This window comes from Staurois parvus, unplaced genomic scaffold (genome assembly GCF_062004578.1).
Source record: "Staurois parvus isolate SC_StPar_1 unplaced genomic scaffold, SC_StPar_1.0 ptg000647l, whole genome shotgun sequence".
Lineage (NCBI taxonomy): Eukaryota > Metazoa > Chordata > Amphibia > Anura > Ranidae > Staurois > Staurois parvus.
Window position 1 is genome coordinate 2,153,230 of NW_028318443.1, and position 19,679 is coordinate 2,172,908.

Here is a 19,679-nt window from a genome sequence, read left to right on the forward strand (position 1 = left end):
GGCTCATCATCTGCATCAGGGGGGCGGGAGCGCCCACGTGCTCGGAGGTCTAGGCCTCCGGAGCGCTTTAGCCCGGGCTCCCCCCCCTCCCAGAGCTCAGGCCACCATGGGAGCCCCGCTCGGGCCCCTCCGGCTCCGCTTGCAGGGCGCTCCTTTGCCTCTGCTAGCGGGGAAGCCGGGAGGAATCCCCGCCATCGGCGGAGCTCGGTGGGTGGGGCCTCGTGTGGGGGAAGCCCCGCCCCTCCCAGAGCTCAGCGCCACCATGGGAGCCCCGCTCGGGCCCCTCCGGCTCCGCTTGCAGGGCGCTCCTTTGCCTCTGCTAGCGTGGAAGCCGAGGGGAATCCCTGCCATCGGCGGAGCTCGGAGGCAGAAGAGGAATCTGCGGCTCCTCCACTGACAAGGTGCCGGTCAGGGAGGGAGCCCTGCGTGGGAGGCGCACAGCTGTCTCCTGCTGCGGCCGGCGGGCCCCCTAAGAAGTCTGGGGCTCCGGCTCCGGTGAGGCAGCAGCGTGGGATCGGCACTGGACGGAGTGCAGCAGGGAGTTCTGCGGCTGCTGGGCTGTCTACTGCTGCGGCCGGCGGGCCCCCTGGACGGTCTGGTGCTCTGGCTCCACAGCAGCATCAGCGGAAGACTGGAGCTGGGCGGAGGGCAGCTGGAAGTGCTGCAGGTCGGAGCCCAGGGACGGCGGTGAGCGTGTCCGGTGCCGGGAGGCGGAGTCGTGAGCGGCGCAGACCAGCAGGACCCGTGGCTCCTGGGACCGGGAGGCCATCTGAACAGTGTGCGGAGGACGAGAGGTCGGAGGGCGAGCTGTCGGAACCCGATGCGGGGGCGACGGCTGGCCGCTCTACAACGGTGGATCGTGAGCGCGCGGCTGAAGGGGCATCTTCTGGGCAGCCTGGTGAGTTACCTGTTCTGGGGTCTATCTCTTTTTCTTCTGCGTTACGGGACCTGCTGGGGGGTGGTAGGGCCGCTACGGTGGGCGCGGCCTCTGCGGCGTGCGCTGTCGGCGTTCCCCCGTCGGGTATGGGTGGGGGTCTCGGTGATGTGATTTCCGGTTTGCGGGACCTGTTGCGGCGTCTTGAGTGGGGCGGTGGTGGGGCGCTTGGGCCTGCTTCTGCGTGGCTCCCGCCGGATGGTGGGGAAGGTTTCGGGGTTCTTGTACAGGACAGCGGGGACATGCGGTGTCCGGGGGTCTCTTCTCCTCCGGGGTCTGGGCTAGGGGTTGTTCTGTTCTGGCCACGACAGGTGATCGGGGTTCTGCGGCCCCCTCCGCGGTGTTGGGTGCGGTTTCGAGGGTGTCCGGGCCTGTCGGCTTGGCGGACTCGGCCAGGGGCGACGTGTACGGGTGTTTTGAGGGCCCTTTGGGTGCGCACTTACAGTCGGAGGTACGGGAGAAGATTTGGAGTGGGGAGTACGTTGATATATTCTCACTCTTGCCTTTGGAGCGTTTTCCTTTTTTTTTTTTTTTGAAGGGTCCCGGTTTGAAGGGTCCTTGGCTAGTGTGATTGGGGAGAAGGCTCCTGAACATTGTTCGGCACTGGTATGTTACCTTGATGCCATTGGTGAGGCTCACAGGGTTTATGGGGGTACTGCGTGGCTTCGGTACGATGAGCAGTTTAGGCAGCGGAGGGCGGTTCGCCAGTCGTTGCGTTGGGATCATAAGGACATTGGCCTCTGGATGCGACTCATGACACCGGCGAGGGCCCCTGGTTCATTTTTTCAGAGCGGGGGCCGGCGGTTCGTTCTCCCCGGGACAATCGGCCTCCAGGCGTCAGGGGTTCTGCTGGCAGTTCCAAGAGGGGACGTGTCGATTTGGTGGGTCTTGCCATTATCGGCACGAATGTTCCGGGTGCGGGGGCTCCCATCCCTTGTCGCGCTGTTTCCAGCGGGGTCGAGGCCTTCCCGGAGAGCATGCTGGTAAGAGGGACGACTCCGGTGCGAGTGACAAGGATGGGGCCTTTCTTAAAGAGGTTTCCTGATCGGGCAGCTGCAGTGCTGCTGACGGCGGGTTTTTCGGAGGGTTTTCGCATCCTGTGTACTTGGACTTTGATTCCTCCCTTAGCTCGGAATTTGCGGTCGGCCTTGCGGCATGAGGAGGGGGTTTCGGCTAAGTTGCGTAAGGAAGTGGGGTTGGGACGCATGGGGGGGTCCGTTTGCTTGCGCTCCGTTTTCGGATTTGGTTGTTTCTCCCTTGGGGGTTGTGCCCCAGAAGGAGCCGAATGCGTTTAGGTTAATTCCCCACCTGTCCTTCCCTAAGGGGGGGTCGGTGAATGATGCTATTGATTCGGAGTCGTGTTCGGTGTCTTACACGTCTTTTGATGCGGCTGTTTTCTGGGTCCGTCGGTATGGGCGCGGTGCGCTCATGGCAAAATTCGGACGTTGAGTCGGCGTTTCGGCTGTTGCCAGTCCATCCGGACTGTTTTCGTTTTTTGGGTTGTCTTTGGCAGGGCTAATTTTACGTTGATAAGTGCCTTCCTATGGGGTGTTCTATATCTTGCGCTTTGTTCGAGAATTTCAGTTCATTCATGGAGTGGGTGGTGCGGGATGTCTCAGGGGTGAATTCGGTCATCCAATATTTGGATGATTTTCTTTGTGTGGGTCCGCCGGATTCCGGAGTATGTGCAGTTTTGCTGGCCACTTTGCAACACATTGCGGTACGTTTCGGGATTCCTCTGGCGGTGGATAGAATTGTGGGCCCGGCTACGGTGATGACTTTCTTGGGCATTGTTTTGGATTCTGGCACGATGGCGTGCCGCTTGCCTGCGGTTCAGCTGGTGGCTCTACAGGGGGAACTCCGTGGGGTGCTGGGGCAAGCGAGAAATTCAGCTGCAGGCCTTACAGTCGTTGTTGGGCAAAAACTTAACTTCGCTTGTCGTATTCTGCCCATGGGGTCGGGTGTTCTGCTGTCGGTTGGCAGCGGCGATGGCAGGGATTACCTCCCCTTTACATTTTATTCGGTTGACTCGGGATCATCGGGAGGATTTGCATTTGTGGCACACCTTTTTGGGATTCGTTTAATGGGCGGGCGCTCTGGATGTCTGGCCCTGTTAGCAATTTTGACTTGGAATGGTTCACGGACGCGGTGGCGTCGGCGGGCTATGGGGCTTTTTTCAGGGTCGATGGAGTGCGGCCTCGTGGCCTGCTTCCTGGCGGGAGGCGGGTTTTCTTCGCAACTTGGTGTTGTTGGAATTTTTTCCGGTGGTGTTGGCGGTTGAGGTTTGGGGAGAGAATTTTTCGAAATCTAACCGTGCGTTGTCACTGTGACAATTTGGGGGTGGTTCAGGTCGTCAATCGGGTCTCAGCTTCTTCACGACCGGTGGTGGCCTTGCTTCGCCATTTAGTGTTGCGTTGTCTGCGTCTGAATGTTTTTCTACATGCGCTGCGTCTCCCTGGGGTTGATAACACCGTGGCTGACGCTTCGTCTCACCTCACGGGACAAATTCCGAGAGGTGGCGCCGGCGGCGGAGCAACCCGGGGTTCCTTGTCCCGACGGGCTGTGGGAGATTGCCTTGGAGTCCTTGCGGGCTGGATCCGGCGTTCGGTGAGTGAGGCGACTTGGTCTGCATACTCTAGGGAGTGGCTGGATCTGCTACAGCGGGTTGAGATTGATCCCTGGGGGCCGGAGGTGGTTTTGGCGGTATTGTACTTTGTGACGGAATTTTGAGCGGGGGGTGTGGGCTGCCGCGGTGGATCGCCGACTGGCGGGTTTGGCATTCTTCTTTAAGTTGCAAGGGTGTCTGGATTTCGCTGACGATTTTTGGGTTCGGCAGGCTCTCCGGGGTTACCGGAGCGCTCATCGCTGTAAGGATTCTCGTCGTCCGGTGTCTTTTGAGTTGTTGGGGTCTTTGTTTGTGCATTAGTGGTCTGTGTGTTCTTCGGACTTTGAGGTGTGCTTATTTCGGGCGGCTTTTGCGGTGGCCTTTTTTGGGGCATTGCGTATTGGGGAGCTCGTTAGTCCGTCCAAATCGGTTCTTGGGGGGGTTATTGGTGGATGAGGTCAGGTGCTCCGGTGAATGGGTGGAGGTGCTGGTACGTCGGTCTAAGACAAACCAATTGGGATGTGGTGGTCGGGTGCGTTTTTTCGTTCTTCCGGCTTCGCTGGTGTGCCCAGTGCGGGCGGTTCAGGAATTTTTGTCCCGTCGTCCAGTGGGGCAGGGGTGTTTTTTTTCAGGCACGCTGAGCGGGAGCTGGTGCGAGATGTCAAGCTGGACTTTCTTCAGTTGCGGCGGGCTTATCCGGGGATGGTGGTGGTGTGGTCCGACGTCGTCGCTCGTACCTCTTGGCGTTGGGCGCGGTCGGTGGAGAAGCTCAACAAGGCTCGGATCAAGGTTAACAGAGCGGTGGGGCGTTTCTTTAGTCACCATGGGGGGTTGGTGGTCCGGCACTTGGAGTTGGAGGTGGATACTTGGCGGTATCTCAGGTGCGATGGGGTGCATTTGACTGCGGTTGGGACGGATTTATGGTCCCTGGATCTGCAGGATGGCATACAGCGGGCTGTTCGTTTGTGGCGTGGCACGCATGGGTAAGGGCTTACCCAGCGTGCTTTGGCGGTTGTTGGTCTTTGGAGGCGGTTCTTATTTGGAAGGTAAACAACAATTGTGTGGGACCCATCCGTGGTATGGGATGCCCGGGGACATTCCCAGTTAACCAAGGTTTAACTGGAAGGTGGTGGTGCTGCACTGCGGACGGTATGGTTGTCTCCGAGCTGGTTGGTTGCGGCTGGAGGCCTAGTGTATATGGTTGTCCGCAGGTGCATTTCGGATCATTTTGGGGTGCCTTCGAAGACCAACAACAATTCTGTGGGTTTCTGTTATAAGGAATGGTTGGTGTATTGTAACTTGAGTTGTTAATAAAAGGCCATGTTGGCCATTTACTCCAAAATTGGTGTTATGTCTTTTGTTAGTATAATTGGTTAAGGGGAAGGGGGTTGGCACGGAACGGTAATGGTGGTAATGGGGAAGTGGACGAGCCTATCTCTGGTGCAATAGTCAAGGGATTTGCAGAGAGGGGCAGCAGTCGCTGATCGGTTGGTAAGGTGTATGAGTCTAGCAGCAGCATTCATAAAAGACTGAAGCTATGGATGGTGCTCCCTGCATTGGTTGCCGATCTGCCTCTCTCCCTCCTGGTCCAGCCAGCCCTGTTTTACCACATCTGAGGCGGTTCTTTCCCACTATCCAGCAGTCTTCTCCTCTTCCCTCTGCCATCACTTTAGAAGCTAAAGCGGAGCTCCACCCAAAAGGGGAAGTTCCGCTTTAAGGACTGCTCCCCCACTCCCCATTAAGGATTGGCATCTTTGGGGGGCGGGGGGATCTGGTACCCGAATTTGACAGGTACCCGCTCCCATTTCCGGTCCAATCGCCCAGGCGATCGGAAGCGGAAGGTGTCCTCCCTCCCTGTAGTCTTTTGGGACATGTGACAAGTCCCAGAAGACTACAGGACCATTCATGAAGCGCAGTGCTACTTGCACATGTGCAGTGGGCATCCGGCTGTGAAGCCGCAAGCTATCACAGCCAGATGCTCACACTGGAGAAGCCGGCCTCCAGGAATCCAGGACGGCTGGTGAAACGGGCTGCGGGGGACACACCACGGGACCGAGGGTCAGGTAAGTGGCTGTTTTTTAAAAGTCAGCAGCTACAGTTTTTGTAGCTGCTGACTTTTATTTTTTGACAATTTGAGTGGAACTCCGCTTTAAGTACCTTCATAATACTTCTCCCTCAACTCCACCCTGCAGAGCTACTGCTACATCTCCTGGCACAGGAGTCCCTGCACTGTGATCCTCCAGTCTCCTCTTACTCCCTCCAGGATTAAAGAATACGTTCACCTTTATGGAAAAAGTAATAAATACGCATACTTTTGCAGAAACAAAATGTGCCTTTATTATTTTTTTCCTGCAGTAGCCTAGAATGCATTGCACCCGTGGTTGTCATGCTAATTTGTATTACAAGTAGTGATGGGCCAAAGACTCCCCATGTTTGGTGTGCGGTCAAACGTTCAAACCTATTGGATGTTTGACCGCAAACTTAGAACTCAATGCAAGTCTATGGGACTCGAACTTGTAAATTCAAAAGTGCCCATTTGAAGGCTTATATGTAAGGTATTGACCATAAAAGGGGAATGGGGACTGCTCTGAGGGACATTTCAAAAACTACAATTTTTAAAGGGGCAGTCATTTTTTTATTGCTTAAAGTAAAAAAAAAAATGAAAAATTCTTTGAAATATCATGCCTGGAGGGTTCCCTTAAACTGCCTGCAAAGTTGCACATCTGTACAATGTATAGAACCTGCTGCAGCAGTACTGACATTAAAAAAAAAAAAAAAAAAAAAAAAAAAAAAAAAAAAAAAAAAAGCAGCGTGGGGTCCCCCCCTCCCCCAAGTCCATACCAGACCCTTTAGGGTAAAAAAAAAAAAAAAAAGTACGCAGGTTCCCCCTAGAAGCCATACCAGGCCGACCTGTCTGCACCTGCCGAGCACTAGCCACAATCTGACAGATGTGACATTTGCCAGTCAGATGTAAAAAAAGGGGGGAGCTAGCAGTGACATCACCTCTGCCCAACTGTGCTGTGATTGGCCAAAGCATTCCACCTGACCTATGGTCAGGTGCATTGCTTTGACCAATCATTGCTCTCACAATGCACTGTGAGCAGGGGCAGACTGACAACTCATGGGGCCCCTGGGCAATAGGGGATCATGGGGCCCCTGTGTCCTTGTCCAAACTCAAAAAAGCCTATGAAAAAGGTACCAGGGGCATCTCATGGGGCCCCTACTGACCCCAGGCCCTCGGGCAGTTTCCAAATGGTCAGTCCGCCCCTGACTGTTAGAGCGCAATGCATTGTGGGGCCCTTACCGTTTGTGTGTTTGGCAGACACACGAATGACCGAAGTTCGAGTCGAACTTACGTTAGAAGTTTACATTCCTTGTAATAGGAATAAAAGCAATAAAAAATATAAAAGGGACAGTGTAAAAATAAAAAATAAAATAAATTTAAAAAAATATAAAACACCCCCAGTACTCTGTGGTCACGCACAGAAGTGAATGCATACGTAAGTCATGCACACATATGGTGTTCGTAGCACACGTGAGGTATCGCCATGACCGTTAGAGCGAGAGCAATAATTCTAACGTAACTGTAACTAAACAGGTAACCTACAAAAAATGTTTAAAGCTTTGCCTATGGAGATTTTTAAGTACCGTAGCTTGGTGCCCAGGGGCGTATTTACCACGCGGCAAACTAGGCACTAGCCTAGGGCAGCAGTTTTCAGGGGGGATGCACCTCCCTCCCCAGAAGAAGGGATGAAAGAAGGGACCATAGGAAACAGGTGGGATCCGAGAGAGGCCGCAGGCTGCTTGATGGTGTATGTAGAGCCTGACTCTCGTTCCCGGTGATGTCTGGAGCTGTGAAGATGAGTGTCTTTCTCTCTATCGCCAGCGGGGAATGGGGGGGGTTAGTGGAAGGCTCTCTCAGGTGGGGGGCAGGGGTGTTGTTGGTCAATCTCAGGCTCTCTATGATGGGGGGGGAAGGGGGGGCTGGTGTTGGTCGCTGTCCATGGGGGCAGACGTCTTTTGTGTTGTCTAGGGTAGCATAAAACCTAAATACATCACTGTTGGCGCCATTCCACATGCGTGCAGCAAGCGTGCATTGTTAGGTATCTATTTATTCACCGTAACATCCTCTTTCATATTTTCCAAAAATTGGGGTATATATTTTGTTAAATTTTTTAAAGAGTATCTCCCCCCCCCCCCCCCTCCAAATTTTTTTTATAAACCACTACGCAAATACCATGTGACATGAAAAATTGCAACGATTGCCATTTCATTCTCTAGGGTGTAACGGAACCGACCCAGTCTGCGCTTCGGTGTTTCCGTTAGACTACTACTTCCCCATCCGAACACCGACCACAGACACCACAGCCGACCATTCAAGACTAGACAACACCAGTCTTGATGTAAATCCAGAAAGTAGACTACTTTATTTGAACTCAGATACAAGATATATACACTCAAGAGACAAATCCCCCCTCCCTGCATAATGTCACAGAGCGGGGAAATCTACATTTAGTAACAAGAGACACACAGGTATTCAAACTTCACACCAGCAGACAGTCCCATCAGGAGGGAGGGCTGCTGGAGACAACCCCCCCCCCCCCACTAAGCTAATACACAAGCACATACATCCCATAATAGTTTGCTCCCAAGCAAGACACACAATAGAACAATGGGATGCAACCACATAACACCACACAATCCACAACCCCCCACCTCACCTATCTCCTAGACATGTCTACACAATATTAGGACAGATCGCCCTGTACCCCTAACAGGCACAGGGTGACTTACACATAATAGGGATATGGGGTGCTGACACAGGGGTCTCCCCACCTCTCCAAAGTAAGCTGTGTTCCATGGGCCCCCCACCCAAAGTGACTCCCGTCACATAGGGTTTTTGGCAAAAATATATACGTAATGTTTGGGGCCCACCTCACAATTTTCCAGCAATAAATACTGATGTAAAAAAAAAATGTGCCAGAAAATGCTTAGTCTTCAATCATTTCCATATGTTTTGTTCTCAGACAGACTTCAAGGCACCTCTGGACAGTACTGTATGGACCAGCCTAAAAGAACTGAATCGCTAGAAGGGAGATCTGTCACCATTCCGTGCCAATTTGCATTTCCAGAATCGGAGAACAGCACCTTGTCCGAAAATTTCATCGTGAGAGCATCTAATCTAAATTACTGTGGAGACAATAATATTTACAACTCCAAGACAGGATTGTTCTCCTCTAAGTATCAGGAAAGGCTAAATGTGACATTCAATGTAACACACAGACATGCCTCAATAACAATAACCAATGTAACGAAGGAGGATGCTACACGTTATTGCTGCCGCATAGAACTGAGGTTTCCCAATGGGGACGACCGTAAATGGCAAATCCCAGATGGTACGCAGCTTACAGTGAAAGGTAATCCAAGATCACTTGATATATACAGTCAGGGGCATCCCTAGGGTTGGTGTCACCCGGTGCGATAACGCTTGGTGACACCCCTTCCTACGATCCCCGCAGAATGGATCAGATCTGAGGATTGAGCATAACGGATTGGACTCTGATCCATTATGCTCAATCCGCAGATCCGATCCATCCTGCGGGGATCGTCGGCATGCAACCTATACGGGGTGACACCGGACCCGCTCCAAGAAAAGGTAAGTTGTAAAGAAAGCCGATAATCCCCGCAGGATGGATCAGGGATTGTCGGCTTGCTTTACGACTTACCTTTTCGTGGAGCGGGTCTGGTGTCATCCCATGCGGTAGGTGTCACCCGGTGCGGGCCATACCCCCCACACCTGCCTCGGGACGCCACTGTATACAGTGTATTCATAATGTATTCAGACCACTTCACTTTTTTTCAATTTTGTTATGTTGCAGCCTGATACTACGGTTATTTGAATTCATATTTTTTCTCAATAATTTACACTCAGCACCCCATAATGACAACGTGAAAACAGAATTTTAGAAATGTTTGCAAATGTATGAAAAAGGAAAAACCAAAATATCACATTGGCATAAGTATTCAGACCCTTTGCAACAATGCTTGAAGTGTAGCTCAGGTGCCTCCCATTTCTCTTGATTGTTGTTGAGAAAAGGGGCGGACTGACCATTTGGGAACTCGGGTACTGCCCGAGGGCCCGGGGTCAGAAGGGGGCCCCATTAGATGCCCCTGGTACCTCTCTCATTGGCTTTTTTGGGTGTGGTTTGAGTGTGGGCAAGGACACAGGGGTCCCATGGTCCCCTATTGTCCGGGGGCCCCATGAGTTGTCAGTCCGCCCCTGGCTGAGAAGCTTCAACACCATGACTGAAGGTCCACTTGTGGTAAATTACATTTATTGGACGTGATTTTGGAAAGGCACACACCTCTCTATAAAAGGCCTCATAGCTGACAATGCATACTGTATCAGAGCAAAAGCCATTAGGTCAAAGGAACTAACAGCTCAGAGACAGGATTGTTGCAAGGAAGGCACATACCTGGGGGAGGCTACAAAAATGTCTGCTTCACTGAAGGTTCCCAAGAGGACAGCGGCCTCCATAATTCTCAAATGGAAGAAGTTTGGCTCAACCAGGGCCCTTCCAAGAGCTGGTCATCCAGTCAAACTGAGCAACTGAGGGGAAAAGGGCCTTAGTAAGAGAGGTGACCAAGAACCTGATGGTCACTCTAACTGAGCTCCAGAGATCCTGTGTGGAGATGAGACAAAGTTCTGGAAGGACAACCATCACTGCAGCCCTCCACCGATCTGGGCCTTATGGCAGAATGCCTACACAGAATCCTCTCCTCAGTGCAAAACACATGAAAACCTGCTTGGAGTTTGCAAAAAAAGTACCTGAGGGGCTCTCAGACTGTGAGGAACAAGATTCTCTGGTCGGATAAAATGAAGAATTAACAATTTGGCCTCAATTCTAAACAATGTATCTGCAGGAAATCAGGCACCTACCCAATACCATCCCAACAGTGAAGCATGGTGGTTGCAGCATCATGCTGGGGGGGGGGGGGGTGGTTTTCAGCAGCAGGGAAGAGGAGACTGGTCAGGGTTGAGGAAAATATGAATGGAGCAAAGTACAGAGATTTTCTCAATGAAAATCATTTTCACAGCCCTCAGAACTTCAGACTGGGCTAAAGGTTCATCTTCCAACATGACAATAATTGTAAGCACACAACCACGACAACAGAGGAGTGGCTTAGGGACAACTCTGTGAATGTCCTAGAGTGGCACAGCCAGAGCCCCGACTTGAACCCTACTGAACATCTCTGGAGAGCCCTGAAAATGGCTGTCCACCAACGGTCTCCATCCTACCTGACTGGGCTTGAGAGGAAAAGAATCCAGGTGTGCGAAGCTTGTGGCATCATACCCAAAAAACTCTGTAATTGGTGCCAAAGGTGCTTCAACAAAGTACTTAGCAAAGGGTCTGAATACTTAAAGTGTTTCTAAACCCACAACAGTAAAATCAGTCTGTATACTGTATGCCAGGGGTCTCCAAACTATGGCCCTCCAGGTGTTGAGGAACTGCAAGTCCCATAAGGCTTTGCAAGACTCTGGCAGTCACAGGCAAGACTCCCAGAGGCAGAGACATGATGGGACTTGTAGTACTTCAACAGCTGGAGGGTTATAGTTTGGAGACCCCTGGTATATGCAGTAAAGCATGCTTGTTATACTCACTGTGGAACCTAAGGGGTTAATTCTCTGCATTGTGTAAAAAGGCTGTTTGACCCTTTCCTCTCTGTTCCTCCCCTTCTTGAAGTGACCACCTCATCTCCAAACTGAACCATAGGCATGCACATGCTCAGTTTGGTGTGTATTGCTAGAGAGTTTTTTTTTTCTTGGGACAGTGCATGTGATTAGCACAGGGCCAATCAGCACTGTCCAGTTTTCAGGGGATTTCCATCTTCCTAGAGTAGAAGGAAGACTCCTCCTATAAGCTTTAGCTAATGGTGGGCTGGACACTGATAGAAGTCACAAGACTGTTATATACTGCTGATGAGAAAAGGTATTTAGCAGTTTATATTTACTAAAATAATTGCATTTCCATGTTCTGTGTACTGTGGGAGACCAGATTTAGTGAATGCAGGGTCCAGGGAGAGTGGATATAGTAAATGCGGGGTCCGGGGAGACCGGATATAGTGAATGCAGGGTCCGGGGAGACCAGATATAGTGAATGCAGGGTCCGGGGAGAGCGGATATAGTGAATGCAGGGTCCGGGGAGATCAGATATAGTGAATGCAGGGTCCGGGGAGAGTGGATATAGTGAATTCAGGGTCCGGGGAGACCGGATATAGTGAATGCAGGGTCCGGGGAGACCAGATATAGTGAATGCAGGGTCCGGGGAGACCAGATATAGTGAATGCAGGGTCCGGGGAGACCAGATATAGTGAATGCAGGGTCCGGGGAGACCGGATATAGTGAATGCAGGGTCCGGGGAGAGCAGATATAGTGAATGCAGGGTCCGGGGAGATCGGATATAGTGAATGCAGGGTCCGGGGAGACCAGATATAGTGGATGCAGGGTCCGGGGAGAGTGGATATAGTGAATTCAGGGTCCGGGGAGAGTGGATATAGTGAATGCAGGGTCCGGGGAGAGCAGATATAGTGAATGCAGGGTCCGGGGAGATCGGATATAGTGAATGCAGGGTCCGGGGAGACCAGATATAGTGGATGTAGGGTCCGGGGAGACCAGATATAGTGAATTCAGGGTCCGGGGAGACCGCATATAGTGGATGCAGGGTCCGGGGAGACCGCATATAGTGGATGCAGGGTCCAGGGAGACCAGATATAGTGAATGCAGGGTCCGGGGAGACCAGATATAGTGAATGCGGGGTCCGGGGAGACCGGATATAGTGAATGCAGGGTCCAGGGAGACCGGATATAGTGAATGCAGAGTCCGGGGAGAGCAGATATAGTGAATGCAGGGTCCGGGGAGATCGGATATAGTGAATGCAGGGTCCGGGGAGACCAGATATAGTGGATGCAGGGTCCGGGGAGAGTGGATATAGTGAATTCAGGGTCCGGGGAGAGTGGATATAGTGAATGCAGGGTCCGGGGAGAGCAGATATAGTGAATGCAGGGTCCGGGGAGATCGGATATAGTGAATGCAGGGTCCGGGGAGACCAGATATAGTGGATGTAGGGTCCGGGGAGACCAGATATAGTGAATTCAGGGTCCGGGGAGACCGCATATAGTGGATGCAGGGTCCGGGGAGACCGCATATAGTGGATGCAGGGTCCAGGGAGACCAGATATAGTGAATGCAGGGTCCGGGGAGACCAGATATAGTGAATGCGGGGTCCGGGGAGACCGGATATAGTGAATGCAGGGTCCAGGGAGACCGGATATAGTGAATGCAGAGTCCAGGGAGACCGGATATAGTGAATGCAGGGTCCAGGGAGACCGGATATAGTGGATGCAGGGTGCGGTGAGAGCGGATATAGTGAATTCAGGGTCCGGGGAGACCGGATATAGTGAATGCAGGGTCCGGGGAGACCAGATATAGTGAATGCAGGGTCCGGGGAGACCAGATATAGTGAATGCAGGGTCCGGGGAGACCGGATATAGTGAATGCAGGGTCCGGGGAGAGCAGATATAGTGAATGCAGGGTCCGGGGAGATCGGATTTAGTGAATGCAGGGTCCGGGGAGACCAGATATAGTGGATGCAGGGTCCGGGGAGAGTGGATATAGTGAATTCAGGGTCCGGGGAGAGTGGATATAGTGAATGCAGGGTCCGGGGAGAGCAGATATAGTGAATGCAGGGTCCGGGGAGATCGGATATAGTGAATGCAGGGTCCGGGGAGACCAGATATAGTGGATGCAGGGTCCGGGGAGACCAGATATAGTGAATTCAGGGTCCGGGGAGACCGCATATAGTGGATGCAGGGTCCGGGGAGACCGCATATAGTGGATGCAGGGTCCAGGGAGACCAGATATAGTGAATGCAGGGTCCGGGGAGACCAGATATAGTGAATGCGGGGTCCGGGGAGACCGGATATAGTGAATGCAGGGTCCAGGGAGACCGGATATAGTGAATGCAGAGTCCGGGGAGAGCAGATATAGTGAATGCAGGGTCCGGGGAGATCGGATATAGTGAATGCAGGGTCCGGGGAGACCAGATATAGTGGATGCAGGGTCCGGGGAGAGTGGATATAGTGAATTCAGGGTCCGGGGAGAGTGGATATAGTGAATGCAGGGTCCGGGGAGAGCAGATATAGTGAATGCAGGGTCCGGGGAGATCGGATATAGTGAATGCAGGGTCCGGGGAGACCAGATATAGTGGATGCAGGGTCCGGGGAGACCAGATATAGTGAATTCAGGGTCCGGGGAGACCGCATATAGTGGATGCAGGGTCCGGGGAGACCGCATATAGTGGATGCAGGGTCCGGGGAGACCGGATATAGTGAATGCAGAGTCCGGGGAGACCGGATATAGTGAATGCAGGGTCCAGGGAGACCGGATATAGTGGATGCAGGGTGCGGTGAGAGCGGATATAGTGAATGCAGGGTCCGGGGAGAGCGGATATAGTGAATGCAGGGTCTGGGGAGAGCAGATATAGTGAATGCAGGGTCCGGGGAGACCGGATATAGTGAATGCAGGGTCTGGGGAGAGCAGATATAGTGAATGCAGGGTCCGAGGAGACCAGATATAGTGAATGCAGGGTCCGGGAGCCCGGATATAGTGAATGCAGGGTGCGGGGAGAGCGGATATAGTGGATGCAGGGTCCGGAGAGACCGGATATAGTGAATGCAGGGTGCGGGGAGAGCGGATATAGTGGATGCAGGGTCCGGGGAGAGCGGATATAGTAAATGCCAGGTCCAGGGTTTAGTAACACTTTAAGTACATTTCAGTTTTTTCTTTTTAATAAATTAATGGACATTTCAAAATTCCTGTTTTCACTTTGTCATTATGGGGTACTTAGCGTAGACTAACTACTTACCATCCCCATTTCCTTTAGACGGCTGATGAGAAGCAGCACTGATTCGACCTGTACATCAGCCCGCATAGGAGGCTCCTGCATGGCTCACAGAGCGCACACCCGGGAGCCTGTTGATCCGTGTGTCACCCGGGCACAGCACATCACATTACCGCTGTGTCCCGGTGGTCACATGATATTTTATCATGTGATTGCTGTGTCAAATCACAGCAATCACATAGTAAACAATACCGAGTAAAGATCGGTTCTTTCCATGTGAGAGCAGAGAGACGCGATCCTGCAGTCTATGAGTGTAGAGCACAACTGGTGTCGTTGTTGGTGAAGGCACATTGTCAAAAGAAACATTTAAATGGCACAAACCATCATTATATATTGATGGAATCATGATATGGAGATAGACTCTATTATTTAGTAGTTTTTTGTTTATATTTATTATAATTTTTTTCACATTGGAATTCTATATACCCTATTGGCTAACATTAAGAGAAGTGCAGCACGATCATTTTATTTTTTCTGTATTTAGCACATTTTTGTGAGTATGTGTAGGTATGAGCAGCATTTCTAAATTTTCAAGTTTATTTAATTTACACTGTTTTGGGATTGCTTGCAGGTTTTCACATTTATATCACATGTCTAACTAACACTGTCATATGGTGGGTGCCATGCAGTGCTAAAACAAGATCATCCACTTTCCAGGGCAAAGACGGCAAACTAGACCCTCCCTGGAGGATGGGGTGAAGCTAATAGTGACTGAGATCTATGTAATGTTTGAAATGTATGCACTGAAATAAATCCAATAGTTGTGGACAGGGGCGGACTGACCATTCGAGCACTCGGGCACTGCCCGAGGGCCCGGGGTCAGTAGGGGGCCCAATAAAATGCCCCTGGTACCTTTTATAGGCTTTTTTTGGGTGTGTTTTGAGTGTGGGCAAGGACACAGGGGCCCCATGATCCCCAATTGCCCGGGGGCCCCATGAGTTCTCAGTCCGCCCCTGGTTGTGGAACATTATAGTGAACTCAAGAGTTTAAAACTGATGCACAAATATGGGGCTAACAGTGGCAGAGAAAAAAAAATGTTCCTGCATCAGTGGTGTGGTGGTGCATCAAGCTAAAGGGATCTAAGGGGGCTCTGTGTGAGGAAGGGCTGTTGAAAGGGCTCGTTCAGATGTGCAGCTATCATTGCTACTGCTCATAAAACTGATACCAGGCAGATCACTTTTCAGAGGGTGTTTGACAGGGGATGAGGAGGCAATATGTCACCTCCTTGCCACGTGCTTCAACTCAGTTGCAGTGTGGCCCCATTCCATTCCATTTCATTCTTCCTACTGCTTTTCATTTTTGCAACAGCTGCAGCTCCTTTTTCAGGTTGGTGGTTGGGGGCTGGGCTGGTCTGCGCTCACTCAACTGAGTTTTAAGAAATTGTGCATTTTCTTCCCTGGGCGGAAAACCCGAGGTGAAAGGAATCGAGCTTGATGATCTCTCAGAAATAGTACGGTGGCCCTATTTAAGGCTTTGGGCCTCTGTTGTTTCCTTTTCACTTCTTTGGATTTGGAGCTGGCTGTTGTAAGTACGCACCCAGTTGGCTCTTTCACTGGGGCCCTCTGAAGTTTTCCCTCTGGACTTCCAAATAGCAGCATCTGTAGCACCTTCAAGGCTTCTTCCAGCAAGTTTCAGGGCAAGCAACAACCCCTAGCAGGTTTCAGGGCAAGCAATAACCCCCAGAAAGTTTCAGAGCTGGCAACAACCCCTAGCTAGTTTCAGGGCAAGCAACAACCCCTAGCAAGTTTCAGAGCAAGCAATAACCCCTAGCAGGTTTCAGGGCAAGCAATAACCCCCAGAAAGTTTCAGAGCAGGCAACAACCCCTAGCTAGTTTCAGGGCAAGCAACAACCCCTAGCAAGTTTCAGAGCAAGCAATAACCCCTAGCAAGTTGCAGAGCAAGCAACAATCCCCAGCACAATATTAACCCCCAGCACAATGAATTGCTGCACTTGTGCAGCTCATTATACATTTCAAAGGAGACTGTGAGCAGGCAGGTAGGTTTATTTTATTGCAAAAAATACATTGCATGTCTCTTCTGCAATAAATAGTCTGCCTACTTGCAATTTTTAAAAGCGGGGCTTTAGTTCCACTTTACATTGACTCAAAACTACTTCTTAGCAGACTGATCTGGAAGTTTGCTTATCCTCCTCCTCCCCCTCCTCTCTCCTTTTGGGGGGGGGGGGGGGGGGTTATATCTAGTTTTGACATGTACCCGCTTCCGCTGGAATTACCTAAGATATCCCAATGGAAGTCCCCCCCGCCATTCACAAAGTTCAACGTGACATGCACATGCACAGTGGAGGTGTCTGGCTGTGAAGATAGTCAAAGCAGACTTCCCACAGTCAGCATGCTGGCACTGGGGATCTGAAGACCAGCAAAGAATCGGCCTGGGTGAGGACAGCACTGGACCCCTGGACAAGTAAGTGTCTTTTTATTAAAAGTCAGCGGCTACAGTATTTGTAGATGCTGACTTTGTAATTTTTGCAACCTGACCGAAGAGCCTTTTTAAAGGATAAGTTCACCTTTTAGACAAAAATAATACCTGAAAAAAAAATGTGCATTTATTATTTTTGTCTACAGGAGCCTGGAAAGCATTGCACCAGTGATCGATAGAGCGCTGATGCCATGCACGTCTCCTGTCACAATATCTGCTTGATGTACTGGATGTACGTGATGTACGGGATGTACGGGGTGTACGGGATGTATGGGGTGTACGGGATATACGGGATGTATGGGATATACGGAATGTACGGGGTGTATGGGATATACGGGATGTATGGGATATATGGGATGTACGGGGTTTACGGGATGTACGGGGTGTACGGGATATATGGGATGTACGAGGTGTACGGGATATATGGGATGTACGAGGTGTACGGGATATACAAGATGTACGGGACGTATGGGGTGTACGGGATGTACAGGGTGCACGAGATATACAGGGTGTACGGGATCTACTGGATGTACGGGGTGTACAGGATAAGTACTGGATATATGGGATGTACAGTATATACGGGATGTATGGGTTATATGGGATGTACGGGGTGTACGGGATATATGGGATGTACAGGGTGTACGGGATGTACAGGGTGTACGGGATGTACAGCCCACAGCACGGATTTCCTCAGGGCGCGGGGTCTAAGTCCCAGCCTGCTATTCACCAGGGCCCCTGATGGTGGGGATGGACTTGGTGCAGCCTGGAACCAGGTCGCGACCCCTGAGTGCGTCCGGCTGTGGTAGAGAGTACTGGCAGGGGAGTGCAGGAACGGAGTCTGATGGGAAGAGGCAGGCAGACTTACTAAAGGTGATCCGTGCGGGATGGATGGATTGTCGGTCGAAGTAAGCGTAGTCAGACAGGCCGGGTCGGTATCGTGCGGGCAGCGTGGTACAGGAGGAGCAAGCAGAGAATGGTCGGGGTCACAAGCCAGGTTCAGCAGGTAGCAGGTAGCAGGCAGCGCGGTACCAAGGATCAGGCAGAGGGATGGTCAGGCAAGCCAGGGGTTCAACAGGAGACGGTCAGCAGAGATCAGGATCAAAGCAGGGTCAGCAACGAGGCAGGAACACAGGATACCAGGTACAGGGGCTCATGGGAAACATACACCAAGGCCCTGATCACAGGCCTGGTCATTCCACAAATACACCTCCCGCAATCAGCCCCAGGTGCCGGCTGACTACAGGAGTGAGCTTCTGGCCGCTGAGAGCACCCGCCGGCCAGCCCCAACACTGCAGCCCACACGGCAGGTGAGTCCCACAACCAGTGCTGAGCCCATTCCTGACAGTACCCCCCATCAAGGAGCGGCCTCAGGACGTTTCAAACAGTCCTTAGTGGGCAAAATGTTCCACCGCCCGGGTCAGGTAACTGGCTGGATATCTTACTGCCGGAGTCAACCGGCTGGCTGGGTTTCCTGCTGGCAGACTTCTCTTTATGTAGGGGAACCCAGGAAGGCAGGTCGCTGGACACAGGATTTCCAGGAGCAGGCTGGGAATCAGATATTGGCCAGTTTAGCTGGGCAGCGGGCGGAGGCACGTCAGGCTGGGCAGTGGGCAGGGGCACGTCAGGCTGGGCAGCGGACGGGGGCACGTCAGGCTGGGCAGCGGACAGAGGCACGTCAGGCTGGGCAGCGGATAGAGGCACGTCAGCGGGCACCGAGTCATCTGGCAAGACAGCGGGCACCGAGTCATCTGGCACGACAGCGGGCACCGAGTCATCTGGCACGACAGCGGGCACCGAGTCATCTGGCACGACAGCGGGCACCGATTCATCTGGCACGACAGTGAGCTCTGAGTCATCTGGCAGAACCGCAGGCACCGGCTCGACAGCGGGCACCGAGTCATCTGGCACGACAGCGGGCTCCGAGTCATCTGGCACGACAGCGGGCACCGAGTCATTTGGCAAGACAGCGGGCACTGAGTCATCAGGCAAGACAGCGGGCACCGAGTCATCTGGCAAGACAGCGGGCTCCGAGTCATCTGGCAGAACCGCGGGCACCGGATCACCAAGCTCGACAGCGGGCACCGAGTCATCTGGCATGACGGCGGGCTCCGAGTCATCTGGCACGACAGCGGGCTCCGAGTCATCTAGCACGACAGCGGGCTCCGAGTCATCTGGCACGACAGCGGGCACCGAGTCATCTGGCACGACAGCGAGCTCCGAGTCATCTGGCAGAACCGCGGGCACCGGGTCACCAAGCTCGACAGCGGGCACCGAGTCATCTGGCATGACAGCGGGCACGAGTCATCTGGCACGACAGTGGGCACCGAGTCATCAGGCAAGACAGCGGGCACCGAGTCATCTGGCAGAACCGCGGGCACCGGGTCACCAAGCTCGACAGCGGGCACCGAGTCATCTGGCACAACAGTGGGCTCCGAGTCATCTGGCAGAACCGCGGGCACCGGGTCACCAAACTCGACAGCGGGCACCGAGTCATCTGGCAAGACAGCGGGCTCCGAGTCATCTGGCAAGACAGCGGGCTCCGAGTCATCTGGAACGACAGCGGGCTCCGAGTCATCTGGCACGACAGCGAGCACCGAGTCATCTGGCAAGACAGCGGGCTCCGAGCCATCTGGCAAGACAGCGGGCACCGGGTCACCAAGCTCGACAGTGGGCACCAGGTCATCTGGCAGGACAGCGGGCACCAGGTCATCTAACATCAGGTCATCTGGCTCGACAGCGGGCAC

The 19,679-nt window shown here is 52.6% G+C and overlaps 1 protein-coding gene across 1 annotated transcript in view; it reads left to right on the forward strand.

The window, feature by feature from the left end:
• The first annotated feature begins 2,744 nt into the window (after positions 1 to 2,744).
• LOC149448973 (uncharacterized) overlaps positions 2,745 to 19,679 on the forward strand; it is a 54,962-nt gene continuing 38,027 nt past the window's right edge. The window contains exons 1-3 of the mRNA XM_089694025.1: positions 2,745 to 2,909; positions 5,860 to 5,944; positions 8,567 to 8,956. Of these exons, the coding sequence (XP_089550151.1) occupies positions 2,745 to 2,909; positions 5,860 to 5,944; positions 8,567 to 8,956 (640 nt within the window). The remainder of the gene's footprint in view (positions 2,910 to 5,859; positions 5,945 to 8,566; positions 8,957 to 19,679) is intronic.